The sequence below is a fragment of the Notolabrus celidotus genome, unplaced genomic scaffold (assembly GCF_009762535.1).
Source record: "Notolabrus celidotus isolate fNotCel1 unplaced genomic scaffold, fNotCel1.pri scaffold_137_arrow_ctg1, whole genome shotgun sequence".
Lineage (NCBI taxonomy): Eukaryota > Metazoa > Chordata > Actinopteri > Labriformes > Labridae > Notolabrus > Notolabrus celidotus.
The window spans coordinates 36,400-53,051 of NW_023260015.1; the positions used below are offsets into that span (position 1 = coordinate 36,400).

General features: G+C 45.9%; 1 protein-coding gene and 2 long non-coding RNA genes across 3 annotated transcripts; all 3 read left to right on the forward strand.

The window, feature by feature from the left end:
- The first annotated feature begins 121 nt into the window (after nt 1-121).
- On the forward strand, nt 122-1,965 carry LOC117808682 (tripartite motif-containing protein 16-like). The gene has a single exon (XM_034678371.1). It carries the CDS (start codon nt 146-148, stop codon nt 1,823-1,825), a length of 1,680 nt encoding a protein of 559 aa, XP_034534262.1. The 5' UTR covers nt 122-145; the 3' UTR covers nt 1,826-1,965.
- A 1,079-nt stretch (nt 1,966-3,044) lies between these two features.
- Nucleotides 3,045-3,431, forward strand: LOC117808683. Its single transcript, XR_004630383.1, has 2 exons — nt 3,045-3,100; nt 3,182-3,431. It is a non-coding gene; the product is annotated as an uncharacterized LOC117808683 (long non-coding RNA).
- A 7,042-nt stretch (nt 3,432-10,473) lies between these two features.
- Nucleotides 10,474-11,039, forward strand: LOC117808684. The gene is made up of 2 exons (XR_004630384.1): nt 10,474-10,708; nt 10,790-11,039. It is a non-coding gene; the product is annotated as an uncharacterized LOC117808684 (long non-coding RNA).
- Nucleotides 11,040-16,652: the final 5,613 nt, after the last annotated feature.

The window sequence follows — 16,652 nt, forward strand, 5'->3', positions numbered from 1 at the left end:
CTCCCTCTTCTTCCTGCTCTCAAACACAGTCAGCAACACTCCACCCTCTGACTGCTCTGTTCCCTCCCCTTCAGGTTTATAGTCTGAAGTTGGGTGTAACCATCTTTCTGAGGAAGTGAAACTCAGACCGTCACTGAGAGGAGAAATGGCGCAGCAAGGAAACCAGCTGGACCGAGAGAGATTCTGCTGTTCCATCTGTCTGGATCTACTGAAGGATCCTGTAGCTGTTTCCTGTGGACACAGCTACTGCATGAACTGTATTAAAAGTCACTGGGATGGAGAGGATGAGAAGAGAGTCTACAGCTGTCCTCAGTGCAGACAGGTCTTCACACCGAGGCCTGTCCTGGGGAAAAACACCATGTTAGCAGATTTAGTGGAGGAGCTGAAGAAGACTGGACTCCAAGCTGCTCCTGCTGATCACTGCTATGCTGGACCTGAAGATGTGGCCTGTGACGTCTGCACCGGGAGGAAACTGAGAGCCAGTAAGTCCTGTCTGCAGTGTCTGATCTCATTTTGTGACAAACACCTCCAGCTTCATTCTGAGCTGGATCCACTGAAGAAACACAAGCTGGTGGAGCCCTCCAAGAAGCTCCAGGAGAAGGTCTGCTCTCGTCATGATGAGGTGATGAAGATATTCTGTCGTACTGATCAGCAGTCTATCTGTTATCTCTGTTTAATGGACGAACATAAAGGTCACGACACGGTCTCAGCTGCAGCAGAAAGGACTGAGAGGCAGAGAGGGCTGGAGGGGAGTCGACTGAACATCCAGCAGAGAATCCAGGACAGAGAGAAAGATGTGAAGCTGCTTCAACAGGAGGTGGAGGCTATCAACGGCTCCGCTGATAAAGCAGTGGAGCACAGTGAGGAGATGTTCACTGAGCTGATCCGTCTCATGTTGAAAAGACGCTCTGATGTGAAGCAGCAGGTCAGATCCCAGCAGGAAACTGAAGTGAGTCCAGTCAAAGAGCTTCAGGAGAAGCTGGAGCAGGAGATCACTGAGCTGAAGAGGAGAGACGCTGAGCTGCAGAAGCTGGCACACACAGAGGACCACAACCAGTTTCTACAGGACTACCCCTCACTGTCAGGACTCAGTGGATCTACACACTCATCCAGGATCAAGACCTGTCCTCTGAGGTACTTTGAGGATGTGACAGCGGCTGTGTCAGGAGTCAGAGATAAACTACAGAACGTTCTGAGAGAGGGATGGACAAACATCTCACAGACAGGGACTGAAGTGGATGTTTTACTGTCAGATCCAGAACCAGAGCCCAAGACCAGAGCTGAGTTCTTAAAATACTCACGTGACATCACACTGGATCCAAACACAGCTAACAAACAGCTGTTATTATCTGATGGGAACAGAAAAGCAACATATATTTTTAAACCTCAGGCTTATTCTCGTCACCCAGACAGATTCACTGATTGGAGTCAGGTCCTGAGTGGAGAGGGTCTGACTGGACGTTGTTACTGGGAGGTGGAGTGGAGAGGAGGAGTTTATGTAGCAGTGGCAGACAAGAATATCAGCAGAGCAGGGAACTCAGATACAAGTGGATTTGGACGCAATGACAAATCTTGGGCTTTATATTGTTCCAACAACAGATATAACTTCTGGTACAACAAAGTGAAGACTCCTGTCTCAGGTCCTGAGTCCTCAAGAGTAGGAGTGTACCTGGATCACAGAGCAGGTATTCTGTCCTTCTACAGCGTCTCTAAAACCATGACTCTCCTCCACAGAGTCCAGACCACATTCACTCAGCCTCTACATGCTGGACTCTGGATTTATTCTTATCCTGGATCCTCAGCTGAGTTTTGTAAACTGAAGTAGACTGAAGTCATTTCAGGGACAGTGGGTTCAGTTTTGTGTTTTGACTCTTGGACTTGATTTGTCTTCCTGTTTGTTGCTGAGAGCTGATTGTTGTCAACTGTCAATCAATCATGGTGGGCGGGACTTTGACATCTTCTCCTTTGTTGTGTAATATTTGAGTTTGTTGAATTAACACTCCTTCCTGTGTCTGTTTAACCATGGAGGCTTTCACTGAACTGACATTTCTCTGCATGGAAAACATCAACTTTCTCTCTGCTGTAAATGTTGGTTCATCATTAGTATTGATGCATTTATATGCTGTTGTGTATAATGTCCATATTTGTTCTCATCACTCTTTTCATTTGTAGGAAATCTATAATCACGTTTACAGAAATTGTTTGCAGAATCAATTTGGTTTCAAATAAAAACAAAGTTTTAAAATCACTTTTCTCCTGTTTTTCACTTGTGCCTGAACGCAGCATCACAACAGCTGACATGAGAACAGTGAAGATGAGGGGATGTTAATACAGAAGATGATCAGGACACTGATTTGTGTTAGACATAAGCGCCCTCTGCTGGCAGAGATGAAGGGTGAGCTACATGTTGAGTTGATTTGTAAAACCTTGCCAAATTACCATCGATTGAGATGAGTTAGATTAGATTAGATCTGATTAGATTATTAGAATAGAATAGAATAGAAAAGAATAGAATAGATTAGATTAACTTTGTTGATCCCCCATTGGATGAAATTATTTTGTTCCAGCAGCTGACGCTAAAATGATAAAGGTGAAAAATAGGATAAAAATGAACAAAATAAAATAAAGCAAATATTACAGATATACACTGGCCACGGTTACATGATGTTTTAAATTCTGAATTAAAGTATTCTCCTTCGCGTTTACATGGAAAACACGTTTAATCGTCTTTATTCAATTCCTCTTAAAGGGATATTTCAGTTTTTTTGAAGTGGGGTCGTATGAGTTACAGTACACTAGTGCTCCTGGTAGCCACAATGAGTGCCGGTGAGCTCTTCCCCTTTAATGAGAACAATCCCAGAGGACCGGCAGGTAAGCTAGGCTACAATTCTCTGCAGACAGGGTCGCCTATTTCACGTACTTTCACTAAAGTTAAGAAAATATGGTCCAGGTGTAACGGGTTTTGTGTTGCATATTCTCCCACTTGCTTTAGTGTGTAATAGTTTAATACATGTACTTGTGGCTCTAGAGCGCCCCTCTCCAGGGTATATATTCGCTGTGCAACTCTAGTGCTTTGCCAGTGTGTATAGACCTGCCAGAGGTGAGTGTCAGAACGCAGCACCGTGTACATTTATAATTAAGCTAACAAGCTAGTAGCTAACCTTGTCATTGTTCTTTGTAGTGTGGTGTATGAAACACCGAACGAGCCACTGTGCAACTGACCAGCATATGTTATGTCCTTCTCTGTTCAGGTACACAAATATTTTGTATGTCTGTAATTGTATATATTCGCTGTGCAACTCTAGTGCTTTGCCAGTGTGTATAGACCTGCCAGAGTGTGGTGTATGAAACACCGAACGAGCCACTGTGCAACTGACCAGCATATGTTATGTCCTTCTCTGTTCAGATATAAAGTGTTGGTCTGGATACTCTTTCAAGCCTCCTTCGTCCCTTTGAATACACAACGCAGAGTTTATTGAACCATCCAGCTGCAGTAAAGTGCAGTTGACCGTGGTTACATTGGTGCCGTGACCGAAACCTCAACTTCGTCGCGGCGAGGGATCCGTCTACGTCCTGGACTGCGCGCGGGAACGTGGTCGGGTTGCCGTGACGACTGCACGGACTGGCTCGGTGTTTTCCGGCGGCTCACTGTCTGCCACTGAGGTGCACTGCCGTATCTGGCCACATGATGGCAGTGTTGTATCAGGTTTGAGTGTGATTTTACCAAGGTCTGTGTTTTTTTTTGTGTGGGTCCTGTATGTCTCTGCAGATGGGAATATTGGAACGCAAGTATTAACTGACCGGGTAGATTATATGTTTGACTCAAATGTGAATTTATTTTCTTCTTTAACATCTTTTTGAGCTTCTCTCTATTGAATTGCATTTTTAATGAGGGTAGTTCACATCTTGTCTCTATATTGTCTATAAGTATCTTTCTTGTTTGATATCAGTAGTCTGCTGGTCACATTCATTTTTTGTGTTTTCCATTCAAATTTAACTACTCACTATTGTAAGTATGGCAAGTGGTGGAGTTTTTGGTAGGGGGAGAGGGTCAGTGACATCCACTCCAATACCATCATTTGCCATGGGCAGAGGCAGACTTTTGTTCACACCTGATTCTTCTACCCCGAAGCCTAGTTTTGAAAACTTAATGTCTAGTGTAGACAACCCAAGTGAGACTCCCCTGAGTGATTTTCACACTCATAAACCAGGAAATGAGGGTACAAGTGAGAAACTTATTGCAGACATTGCTTCTCAGATTGGCCTTTCTATAGGTGAAAGTATAGCTTCTTGCATTGAGTCACGCTTAGGCAGTGGGATGGGTCCTAGTTTAAGTAGGACAGTGAACAATGCAGCAACGGATCCTTCACTGTTGAATGTTATTGTGAGGTCTGAGATCAAGGAGCCTGTGAGTTTTAAAGGGGATGGTCATGACACACTCAATCCAGGAGTGGGAAACTGTAATGTTGGCGTACATGAAGAAAAAAGGGATCCCAGTAGCAGAGCAGGCTGGGGAGGTGCTGAGTAAGCTGGTGGGGAGGGCGCGTGAGGTGGTTAAGGTAGGTGTACGCAGTAAGCCATCGCTATCTCTAGCTGTAGGCCCTGACCCAATATTTGAGATATTAAAACAGCACTTTAGTGATACTATCTCTTCTGGTATGCCCCTAGCTGACTTCTATGCCACATTACCCAGGTCAGGTGAACACCCTTTTGACTACTGGCTAAGGTTAAACGCAGCTATGGAAATGACTGAAGACTGTCTTAGGAGACAAAACAAGACATTTGACAGCCTGGCACGTGACTTGACTGCCATGTTCATACGCCATTGCCCTGACCCAGAGTTGTCCCTCATCTTTAAGTGCAAACCACTGCAACAATGGACAGTTGCTGAGATTCATGAAAGACTAGTTGAACATTGCACGGACCAAAAACAGAAAAGACTGTTTAAAGTGACTCCTGCCATTACATCACTGCAGCAAGGAGTAGACCCCAGCTTGCTACAAGTAAAACCTGACAGTATCCATGTTCAAACACAGTCTGTTCCAGTGTCGCCTCCAAAACAGCAGAGTGAGGGCTCAGCGGATCGCCTCGATCGCCTCATAGCCATGCTGGAACGTGTCCTGGAGCAGCAGCCTCAACAGTCTGGTGTGTTTAGGAGGAGTGATGCACACCTTCAGCACAACCCGAAGACCAAGGCCAGACCTCCATTACCATGTGACATCTGTGGTGATGTTGGACATACTACTAACTATCACTGCAGGGCCAACCAGCTGTGCTTCGTCTGCTACTCAAGTGGTCACACACGTCTCCAGTGCCCCAAGGCTGTGGCTACGAGGAGGAAAGCTACTGATCCAGCACCCAAGCGAGAGGAAAACTAGATGGCCTACATGTGGACGGGGCAAGTGTTAGGCCTGATAGTGACCCCTCAGAGACTGATTCAGACGATTTGGAATCTGTTTATCAGAGTGTCTGTGAAGAAAGAGAACTGGGACGCAGGCCCATCTTTCAAAACATTCAAAGACTTGGACCACATGATGAACTCTTCTATGAGAATGTGACCCTGGGTGGGCAAGTGACAGTCAGAGCCATGCTTGATAGTGGTTCCATGGCTTGCACTTTGAGCTCCGGTGTAATGCCAGAACTGGTGCAGCGAGCTGTGTTGCAGACTGCCACCTTGGAACCCACTGATGTTGTTTTGATCGGTTGTGGTGGTTCAAGAACTATGCCATTGGGCATATGTGATCTTCAAGTGGAAATCTATGGCTGTACAGTGATTGTGCCAACTCTGGTGGTTGATGGACAGAGTGACGACCTCATCATCGGCAGCAACCTCCTGAGGTATCTGGCTCAGCGCTTAAGCTGGAGAGGGGTCTGCTTGATTTCAGTGCTGCCACAGCTGGTGCTGGAAACGGACACAGAGAAGAAGCTTCTGAGTTTGATGGCTGAGGTGGATGTGGAGAAGACGGTGGACACTGCTGACAAGGTTGGCACAGTAAAGTTGAAGAGAGCTGTCACATTGGAACCTGCAACAGAACACTTAGTCTGGGCAAGCTGCAGCAAGTCAGCGAGCTGATGGCTGGGAGCACAGTTATGTTGGAGCCTACAAACTCTAGAGCAAGGCCAAGAACGGTTATAGTGGACGGACTGTGGCGCTACTGAGAGCGATGGTTGGCTGCCCATGAAAGTCATAAACCCTTCCGACAAGACTGTTACGCTGAAGCGAAATGCCAAGCTTGCTGATGTGTATTCATGTGTGGCAGTGGAGAGTTTTGGAAGCTCCGAAAACATCAGTGACTGCCGACCCAGCATGCAGCAAAATGGCAACACTGGTAGATCCAACCTCTCCTGTTTGCCAGGAGAACCACAGTCTTACCACCGAGATCTCTACTCTGCCCGACCACCCGTTGCCGAAGACGCAGAGTAATCAATCTGATCCTCTTCATTCAGTTCTGGACGACCTGGGTCTGTCAGACATCAACATTGACTCCTGTGAAGCGTCTCAGCTGGCAAAGAAAAGTTGGTAAATCTCATTGTCGAGTTTCAGTCAATCTTCTCAGAGCCCAGTTGGATTGTGGCAAGGCTACGGGCTACTTGCATCGGATTCGAGTTGCTGATGAGAAACCCTTTCGGTTACCATGCCGACGTGTGCCACCAACCCAATATGAAAAACTCAGACAGGTGTTGGATGAGATGGAGGAGAGGGAGATTATCAAGAAATCCAGCAGTGACTTTGCATCGCCTTTGGTGTTGGTCTGGAAGAAGTCTGGTGAAATGAGAATCTGTAATGATTTTCGCTGGCTAAATGCTCGAACTATCAAAGACGCCCACCCTCTCCCTCATCCAGCTGATGCCTTGGCGGCTCTGGGAGGCAACGCATTCTTCTCGACGATGGACCTCACTTCCGGTTATTACAATGTGGAAGTACAATGAAAAATGACAGGAAGTACACTGCATTCACTTCGCCGTTCGGATTGTACGAATACAATCGGATGCCGCAAGGATTATGCAACAGCCCTGCAACCTTTATGAGAATGATGCTCGGCATTTTTGGCGACCAAAATTTTCTCAGTTTGCTGTGCTATTTGGATGATGTTCTGGTGTTTTGCCCCTACAGAAGAGATGGCGCTGGAGCGGCTGGAGATGGTCTCAGGCGTCTCAAGGTTCATAACCTCAAGCTGGCTCCAAAGAAATGTCACTTCCTGCAGACGTCTGTGAAATTCCTTGGGCATGTTGTCGATGCAGATGGTATCAGGTCTGATCCAGAGAAGGTCTCAGCCATCACTTCCCTGACAGAGTCTGACCCTGATGGAGCAAGACACAAACATTCCATCACAAAAAAAAGTTCGATCTTCCTTGGAATGGTCGTCTTTTACCAGCAGTTCATTGAAACTGTTCTGCGATCGCCAAGCCCCTGTTTGGACTCACTACAGGCAACAAGAGCCCACGTGGCCCAGGGAGAAAACGTCGCCAGGTTTGCAGGAAGCTAACTGCTGCTGATTGGACACACGAGTGCAGACAGGCTTTCCAGTCCCTAAAGAGTGCTCTGTTGGAGCAAGTCCCTCTGGCACACCCAAACTTCAGTGAACCCTTTCTACTCTCGGTGGATGCTTCCTGTAATGGTCTTGGTGCTGTGCTGTCACAGGTTCCGGTTGGCGGGGTCAACTGCTAGGCCAATTGCTTTTGCTAGTAAGTCACTCAGCTATGCACAGTCCAGGTACCCGGCACACAGGCTAGAGTTTTTTCGCTTTGAAGTGGGCAGTGTGTGACAAGTTTCATCACTGGTTGAGAGGCCATCGGTTTACGGTGTGGACAGATAATAATCCCTTGCCTTATATTCTGTCTAAGGCTAGACTTGATGCGTGTGAACAGCGTTGGATTGCCAAGCTAGCACCCTTCCAGTTCGAAATTAAGTACATACCTGGTCCAAGAACGTGGTTGCTGACGCTTTGAGCAGAGAGCCCTTTGTGTGTCCCAGCACATCCCATCGGCTGACAAGAATTCCATATGAGGATCTTCTTGCTGAAGCAGCGGCGGTGTGTACTCATGGAGTGCAGGAAGCTTTCCGTTGGTCTTCCCACCCAGTGGTCGGTTCACCTGACGAGTGCCAGCCCATCGTTTCACGGTCCGCAACAGTTGCTTTGACTGGTACTCTGTCTTCACTTGAGGTGGCAGCGGTTTTCCAGGCTCACCATCAGCCTGACTCCAGGGTGTGCCCACATGCTCTTCTTTTGCCGCAGCTTACTCAGACTGTTTTGACTCCAGATGTTGTTGACTCTGAGGTGCTGTCATTAGATGTGTTGGCAGAAAAGCAGCGGAGTGACTATACTCTCGGTCGAGTGCTATTCTTTGTGGAAAGAGGACGGCGTCCATCTAGGAGAGAGCGTGCTAAAGAGCCTGTTGAAGCAGTCAAGCTGTTGAGAGGTTGGGAGAAGCTCACAGTGAGAAATGGTGTACTGTATCGTGTGGCTAAGAACGTTGTGTCAAAACAGAAGACTTACCTGTATGTTGTCCCATCTTCATTGAGAGCTAAAGTGCTGAAAGGTGTTCATGATGAGGCTGGTCACCAGGGGCAGCAGCGGTCATTGTATCTTGCAAGACAGAGGTTTCACTGGCTGGGGCTGAGTAAGGATGTGACAGAGTATGTTAGGAGCTGTAGACGATGTGTAGTGAGCAAGTCTGCAGAGCCTGAAGCCAGAGCACCCTTGGAGAATATCAGAACATCAGAACCTCTTGAGCTGGTGTGCATCGATTTCTGGTCAGCCGAGGACTCTGCTAATCGGTCCTCTGGATGTGCTGGTTGTCACAGACCACTTCACGAAGATGGCTCACGCTTTCTTGTGTCCTAATCAGTCTGCGAAAGCTGTTGCGCATCAGCTGTGGAATAACTACTTCTGCATTTATGGTTTTCCCAAGCGCTTACATTCAGACCAAGGGGCCAACTTCGAGAGTGCTTTGATCGCAGAGTTGCTGTGTGTGGCTGGTGTCCATAAGTCCCATACGACGCCTTATCATCCTATGGGCAATGGCTCCTGTGAGCGGATGAACAGGACATTGGGCAACATGATTCGCACACTTCCTCCCAGAGCGAAGCACAGATGGCCGGAAGCACTCAAGTCTCTCACGTTCGCATACAACTGCACAGTCCATGAAACAACTGGCTATGCGCCTTTCCTGCTCATGTTTGGCAGAGTGCCAAGGCTCCCTGTTGACATCATCTTCGGCTCTGTCCTCGACAGTCCAGACGTTGCTGACTATGATCGTTATGTTCAGTCTCTGAGGAAAGACCTGAAGGAGGCTATGGACATAGCTCAGGCTACGGCTTCCAAGCAGTTGCAACGTCACACTGATCTCTACAACAGGAAGGTTCGAGGGGCGCCTATTGAGGTTGGTGATCGAGTGTTGTTGGCCAACAAAGGAGAGCGTGGAAAAAGGAAACTGGCTGATCGTTGGGAGAGCGCCATCTATGTTGTGATGGACAGGAATGCAGAGAGCCACACTTTTAAGATCAGTCATTCCTCCACCGGTCAAGTGAAAGTTGTTCATCGAAATCTGATAATGCCTGTGAACTTTCTCCCTTTACCGGACGTTTCTCACCATGACGAAGTGGATGTGTCTTCGGATTCCAGTTCTGCGGACCTCTCTGAGGGTGGGGAGACGGTGACTGGTGCATCAGAAGAATCTGCAGAATACAGGACTAGAGTGTGGGTGTCTGTTTTGCCATCTGAGATTTCCAGCAGAGCAGATCCTGTGGATGCTGTGGTTGACTGCCTGACTGGTGTTGCGTCTGTCTCTTCTTCCGCCATCACCGAACCTGAGATTCATGGCGTTGCACTGTCTCGCAGCCATGGGCAAGATGCCTCGTCCACTGAGACAGCTCAGTCTCCTGGTGATGACCTTATTGACTTTAGACGTGACTCAGTTTTGATGGCGACTCTGTTGGTCCCCATTCTTGCACAGAGTCCAAGAGCTTGACTGACACTGCTTCTTGTTACGCTGTAGCGTCTGCTAGAGATGAGAGAGTTAGTGACCGTGTTAGGTCCAGGGCAGGGAGGTTATTGAAACCTGTTTCCAGACTTATTGAGTTTATGCATCAGAAGACTGGTACGGTGCTTTAAAAGTTACTCTGTCTGTAAGGAGTCTATTTTATTTTTTTTCCGAGTAGAATCTATGATGATTTTTTTATTTTTTTTTCCTTCATATGTATGTCTGAAAGTGATTCGCTGTGTATCAACTCCCTTTGTTATCATTCTTGTGCTGAGTTTTTTTTTACAGTCATGGTGTATATGGAATATGTAACAGGCATATTTTTCCCTATGTGTGTCATTGAGGTTTGGCCAACTTCTTTTCGCACTGACTCTCATGAGTGGTTATTTTCACTGGGTGTCATGACTGTAATAATGTTTGTATATCCTCAGCAGTGATCGTACAACAGGGAGTGACAGACATTTTGATATGTTTTGTGTACAGGGTTGAGACTGTTCAGATTTTTGGTACCTGGTGTTTTGTGCTGGTCGATTCTTTTTCTTTGCACTTGCAAGTGGAGTTTAGCAGGGGGGAATGTAACGGGTTTTGTGTTGCATATTCTCCCACTTGCTTTAGTGTGTAATAGTTTAATACATGTACTTGTGGCTCTAGAGCGCCCCCTCTCCAGGGTATATATTCGCTGTGCAACTCTAGTGCTTTGCCAGTGTGTATAGACCTGCCAGAGGTGAGTGTCAGAACGCAGCACCGTGTACATTTATAATTAAGCTAACAAGCTAGTAGCTAACCTTGTCATTGTTCTTTGTAGTGTGGTGTATGAAACACCGAACGAGCCACTGTGCAACTGACCAGCATATGTTATGTCCTTCTCTGTTCAGGTACACAAATATTTTGTATGTCTGTAATTGTATATATTCGCTGTGCAACTCTAGTGCTTTGCCAGTGTGTATAGACCTGCCAGAGTGTGGTGTATGAAACACCGAACGAGCCACTGTGCAACTGACCAGCATATGTTATGTCCTTCTCTGTTCAGATATAAAGTGTTGGTCTGGATACTCTTTCAAGCCTCCTTCGTCCCTTTGAATACACAACGCAGAGTTTATTGAACCATCCAGCTGCAGTAAAGTGCAGTTGACCGTGGTTACACAGGCACTCATCACGGTGCAAATGCATGCACCAGTAGAAAACTTGGAGCTCTTCAGTTTGCTGTCAGTCTTTGTTTTGGGACTATTTTCAGATGCACCTCGCAGACCGGTGTTCTTCCGCTGCATGAGCACGGATACACTCCGATCAGCTGTTTGGATCAACAAGCACGTAGCAGGATCAAGTAGCGGTCTCGGTCTTTAGAGTGAATTAAACTCACTTTCCTGCACATTTAAAAGATGGGACGTTCCTGTCTTTATCCCGGCTGTTCAAACAAGCAGACCTCCTGTAAGGCAGGGAACTCTGGGTGATGAGGGATGCAGACTGGAGCCGTATGTGAGCCGCTGGGATCCTCTGATTCAGAAAGGTCCTGAAGTTGTCACTAAGTCCCTCTCCTGACAGCAGAAGCTCTCTGGGTTCGTTGGCATGGGCTCACAGTTTACACACCGGCACCACCAGGTAACGTGGGATCTCTCCTGCTCACTCGTTAGCCCAGAACTTTCTCCCCTCTCTTCTTCGTTGGTACGTTGGGTCTGCATCTGGAGTTCTTCCTCTGTAGACTCTGGTTCATAGAGGGATCCTCTTGTGTCCACAGTAAACGGCATGTCATCGTCGCTGTCAGAATCACTCATTTCTGCAGTTTGTAGTTTTTGTTCCTAAAAGTGCGGACAGATCCAAACAGCTGATCGGAGTGTATCCATGCTCATGCAGCGGAAGAACACCGGTCTGAGAGGTGCGTCTGAAAATAGTCCCAAAACAAAGACTGACGGCAACTGAAGAGCTCCAGTTTTTTCTCCTGGTGCATACATTAGCACCGTGATGAGTACCTGGAACATATTTTCTTAACTTTAGTGAAATCACGTGAAATAGGCGACCCCGTCCGCAGAGAATTGTAGCCTAGCTTACCTGCCGGTCCTCTGGGAGTGTTCTCCTTAAAGGGGAAGAGCTCACCGGCACTCATTGTGGCTACCAGGAGCACTAATGTACTGTAACTCATACGACCCCACTTCTAAAAAACTGAAGTATCCCTTTAAGGTCTGGGGGTTGTTCTCGGTCGTTTTAAATTCACCTGCAGACGACCTTTACTTTGAAGGACCAAAAGCAGGATGCACAGAGTCACACATGCGTACATCTCACTGACATTCAGAGTGAAGCAGCTGGTCGGAGGGAACGCCTCCTGTTCCCTCCCCATCCTTTATTCCATAGTTTCTGTGCGTCCAGAAGAGTGTGAGTAGCTTTAATCATAGTTCAGTCATCAGTTTGGGTTTAGTAGTTCATGATCATCTCTAATGTTTGTGTGTTGTGTTGTATAGATACAGTTTTAGAGTTATTTGATTCAGTGCCACCGTGTCTGACATGCAACATGAGCCTGCAAGGTCTACTTAGGGACCAACAACACCTTCTTGTGTTCTGTGTGTGTGTGTGTGTGTGTGTGATCGAGGTAGTGCCTGTCATACATATGGTAACTTGGTGACTGTCCCTAGGAAGTTGTTTTTCATAGTTTATAATTGGATAAAGTTTCTAATTATGTTGTATGACTTCATGTTTATGTATGTTTGTATTCTTCCTTTTAGAAACCACATTCACCTTCAATGTCAAAGAAAATAAAAGGAGTGGAAACCTAAAGAGAGTGTGTGTGTGAGCCGACAATAACATCTCAAGTTCTCTCCGGACCAGCTGTGACGATTGGAACCCCTTTTAGAACAAATCACCATCTTAAGGCCGGCTCACGTTACAGGATCCTTCAAACCTTCACACATTCAGAGACCGACCACACACTTGATGACAACAAGATCTCTCTCTTCTGATCCTAACTGATTCTTCAGCAGAGTGTCAGGTTCTTCACGCTCAATATTCAAAATCTCGCGTAGTAAAACGTGACTTCGGTGTAAACAAACATGGCGGATGAAACTCTTCTCTTTGTCCGTCCTGTAGTTGTAGGTTTTGGATGAAACGTTGTCTAAAACATTCATGCTGTTGCCACAAATCAACCAGTTCAGAGGTCCAAGACACTTTTGTTTTTCACCGGCGCCATGTTTCTGTTTGTCTTCACTTCCTCTTCCGTCAGTCAGCTGAGTCAGCTCGCGTCTTGATTGGCTTTCGCTCCGGTACACGTGACATCACACACACTACAGGATCTCTAGTCGCAAATATTACACATGTTCATTATTTATGATCTCTCCTTCTGAGGTAGGGCTGGGTATCACCAGGTCCCTCGCGATACGATACTATCACGATACATTGCAAGAAATATCATCCACGATACATCACGATATCTGTGTCACTGAAGAAATTCAGAATTTATTAACTGCACTGAATCCATTTCACATGAACGACAGCCAAGTAAAACAAAGTATCTACTGGTCTAAGTCTTAGACCAGTAGATACTTTGTATCTATCAGAGGCCCTCAATAGGTCTCCTAATAGGCCGCCTATTTGTGGCCCCCAAACTGTTATTCCTTCCCTTTATGTTTTAGTCTGGTCAGCACGTGTATACAGCGACTTGTCTCCATGCCAACGATACGCAGACAGCGTGTTACTGGGTCACTAGAGTTCACCTCTGCGAGTGCAATTTTTAACTTTCACTTTCGTTTTTGGAGCAGTTCTCAAAGTGGCACTGTCGGGGCCATAATGTTGATTTTCTGTCTTATTCGTTAGTCATGATTATTTCCTTTTTTATTGCTTACTTCATTCCCAGTTTTGGGTTCATGGGTGTGGTTTACCTTTTATCTACCTGTTATCTATCAGTTGGGGGCGGGAGGTACAGACACAGAGGGGGAGTGGGGTTGAGTATTTTTTTTGTTGACCGCCACCTTCATCGTCATTTTCATCGTTTATTTCGATCTTTTGGGGGATTTGGGGGAATAGAAAACTTACTTTGAACTTTTTTTTATTATATTTTTTTATTATATTTATTTGTAAAGGGACCATGTACAATATTTAACATAAATGTCACCATCTGATGCATTGTACCAGAGTTAGCTTAAAGCTAATTTACATCTGCAGTCCCTTGGCAGGTCACAATTAAAACATCACATTGTTAAAATGCAAACAAACAAACAAACAAACAAACAAACAAACAATACTGTATATCAAGTTAAAAGTATCAAATCAGTGGTTGCAGTGTTGAGTGTCCTTTAGCAGACTTTTCAGTTTGGTTTTGAAGCTGCTGAGAGATTCACAGTTCTTAATATCCTCCGGTGTTCCACTGAGTTGTGGCTTTCACAGAAAAATGCTGACTGCACCAAAGGCAGAATGGTGAAAGGGAACATTACAATTTCTAAATGAAGATATTCTTGTGGATTTAATGGAGTCCACTGAGTGAAAGTTGATAAACTGACGCAGTGGAGGCGGGGCCAAGCCAGTTAAATCTTATACACAAGACACAAATATGAATACAATTTAAAATTCTCTTTGATTTAATGGCAAGACGCGTCGCAAGCACAACCCCATTTAATCTCTGCGGCACCTTCCAAGCTGAGCCGCTTCAGGCACTTTGCCAGCTGTAAGGACAGCTAACGTTAGCATTAGCATCGTGAACCATCCTCTCCTCCACGGTAAGCTCTGCGAACTCTTTATCACGTGTGGTTTCATTGTCAGTAAGAGCCGAAGTGGGTCCAGACTTTAGATTTGAAATTCGACGGTGCATCTTTCAGGTGTTTTTCCTCTGCTGTTTGTTAATCCTCCACCTTGCATCATTTTCTTCTTCTTTCTTTTCAAAGAGTACTCTCTACCGCAGCACCCATTCTTCTTCATGCTAAGCGCCACCATGTGGAGGCTTGAAGTAGTGACTCTGTAAATCCAAATTGTAGCAGGCTTTTGTGAGAGAATCTGTTTAGAACGGCTGTATGGTTATTGTTTAAATATATTATATCGTAGTATCCATACTTTGACACACCTCTATTCTGAGGCCTTCCGAGCGTCTCCCACTGGACAGAATCCCTCTTAACACACCCCACACCCACAGGAACATCACACACCATGTCGTTTGCAAACATCAGACAATCAGGCCTTTGCTGGCGTCGATCGTAAGGAGGAGATCGGGACAAAAACCAGCCCGATTATCCTGTAGTGTGTACCCGCCTTTACTGTCCGTCTCTCTGAGGTCTCAAGTGTGGCCTCCAGTCCACCAGCGCCTCTTCTACAGAGGATCAATATAGTTTTATAATATTTAAAGCTGTATATTGTAATGACTTTATACTTCAAGTGCTGGGAGCAAAGTGTAAGAGTCCCATGTCCGTCTGCTTTTATTGCACACAGTCAGGACATCCAGTTTGGGAAGTTATGGCCGAATTACAGGAAGTAATGCTGTCCAATCCAATGCTGCCAAATGAACATGGACTCACTCACGTGGCCACGATAGGGTGATGATTCAGTGATGTGTATGAAAAGCTGTGGGATCTTCGGTTAAACCAGAACTCTTTCAAGAACATGCTACAACAAACACACCCGGTCTTTCGTCTCCAACAGACTCTGAGTCATACCTCTCTAGATTTGAGTCTGAGAACCTCTCTCAGTTCAGAAGCTGTTTCTATCTGGAGTTAGAGGAACTCTTTGACCGTCACTGAGAGGAGAAATGGATCAGAACCAGCTGGACCGAGAGAGACTCAGCTGCACCATCTGTCAGGATCTGCTGAAGGATCCGGTGACTACCTCCTGTGGACACAGCTACTGCATGAACTGTATTAAAACCCACTGGGATGGAGAGGATGAGAAGAGAGACTACAGCTGTCCTCGGTGCAGACAGACCTTCACACCGAGGCCTGTCCTGGAGAGAAACACCATGTTAGCAAATGTAGTAGGAGAGCTGGCACTGACTGTTGATCAGGTTACTCCTTACGTTGTTGCTCATGATCACCACTATGTTGGACCTGAAGCTGTTGGAGGAGGCGCCTGTGAGGATTGCTCCTGTGATGATTGCTCCTGTGAGGATTGCGCCTGTGATGATTGCGGTGAATGCTGTGTCGATTTACTGTCTTATTGTTTCTTTTGCTTTGATTGTTTTGACTGAGCGCTCAGAGAGAGAGAGAGAGAGACAGAGAGAGAGAGAGAGAGAGAGAGAGAGAGAGAGAGAGACATAGAGAGAGAGACATAGAGAGAGAGAGAGAGAGAGAGAGAGAGAGAGAGAGAGAGAGAGAGAGAGTGGACTACGAACCACAAGGAGAGCTGGAGGAGCAACTCCATTTGACAAACATCAAACAGAGGAGTGAGCTTTACTGTGTGATGTTTGAGACTTGAATGAAATGTTTGAAACTTCTCTGAGTGCTTTTTTTAATCTAAACCTAGAGGTGAAAGTTTTGTGTGAAAGGAGACGACAACTTTTCCATTGAATCCCTCATTGAGATTTATTTGTGGTTGAAATGATCTTTTCTGTGTATTTGGGGGTAAAGTAGCTCAAACAGAATTGAAACTTCTTCTTCTACTTTCATTTATCAGATATATTTTGTCGTCACCACTTCATGTAAAGAAATCTGTAATCACATGGACTTTGATTTGTTTGTCTGAGCACATGTTGCTGTTTTAATGAG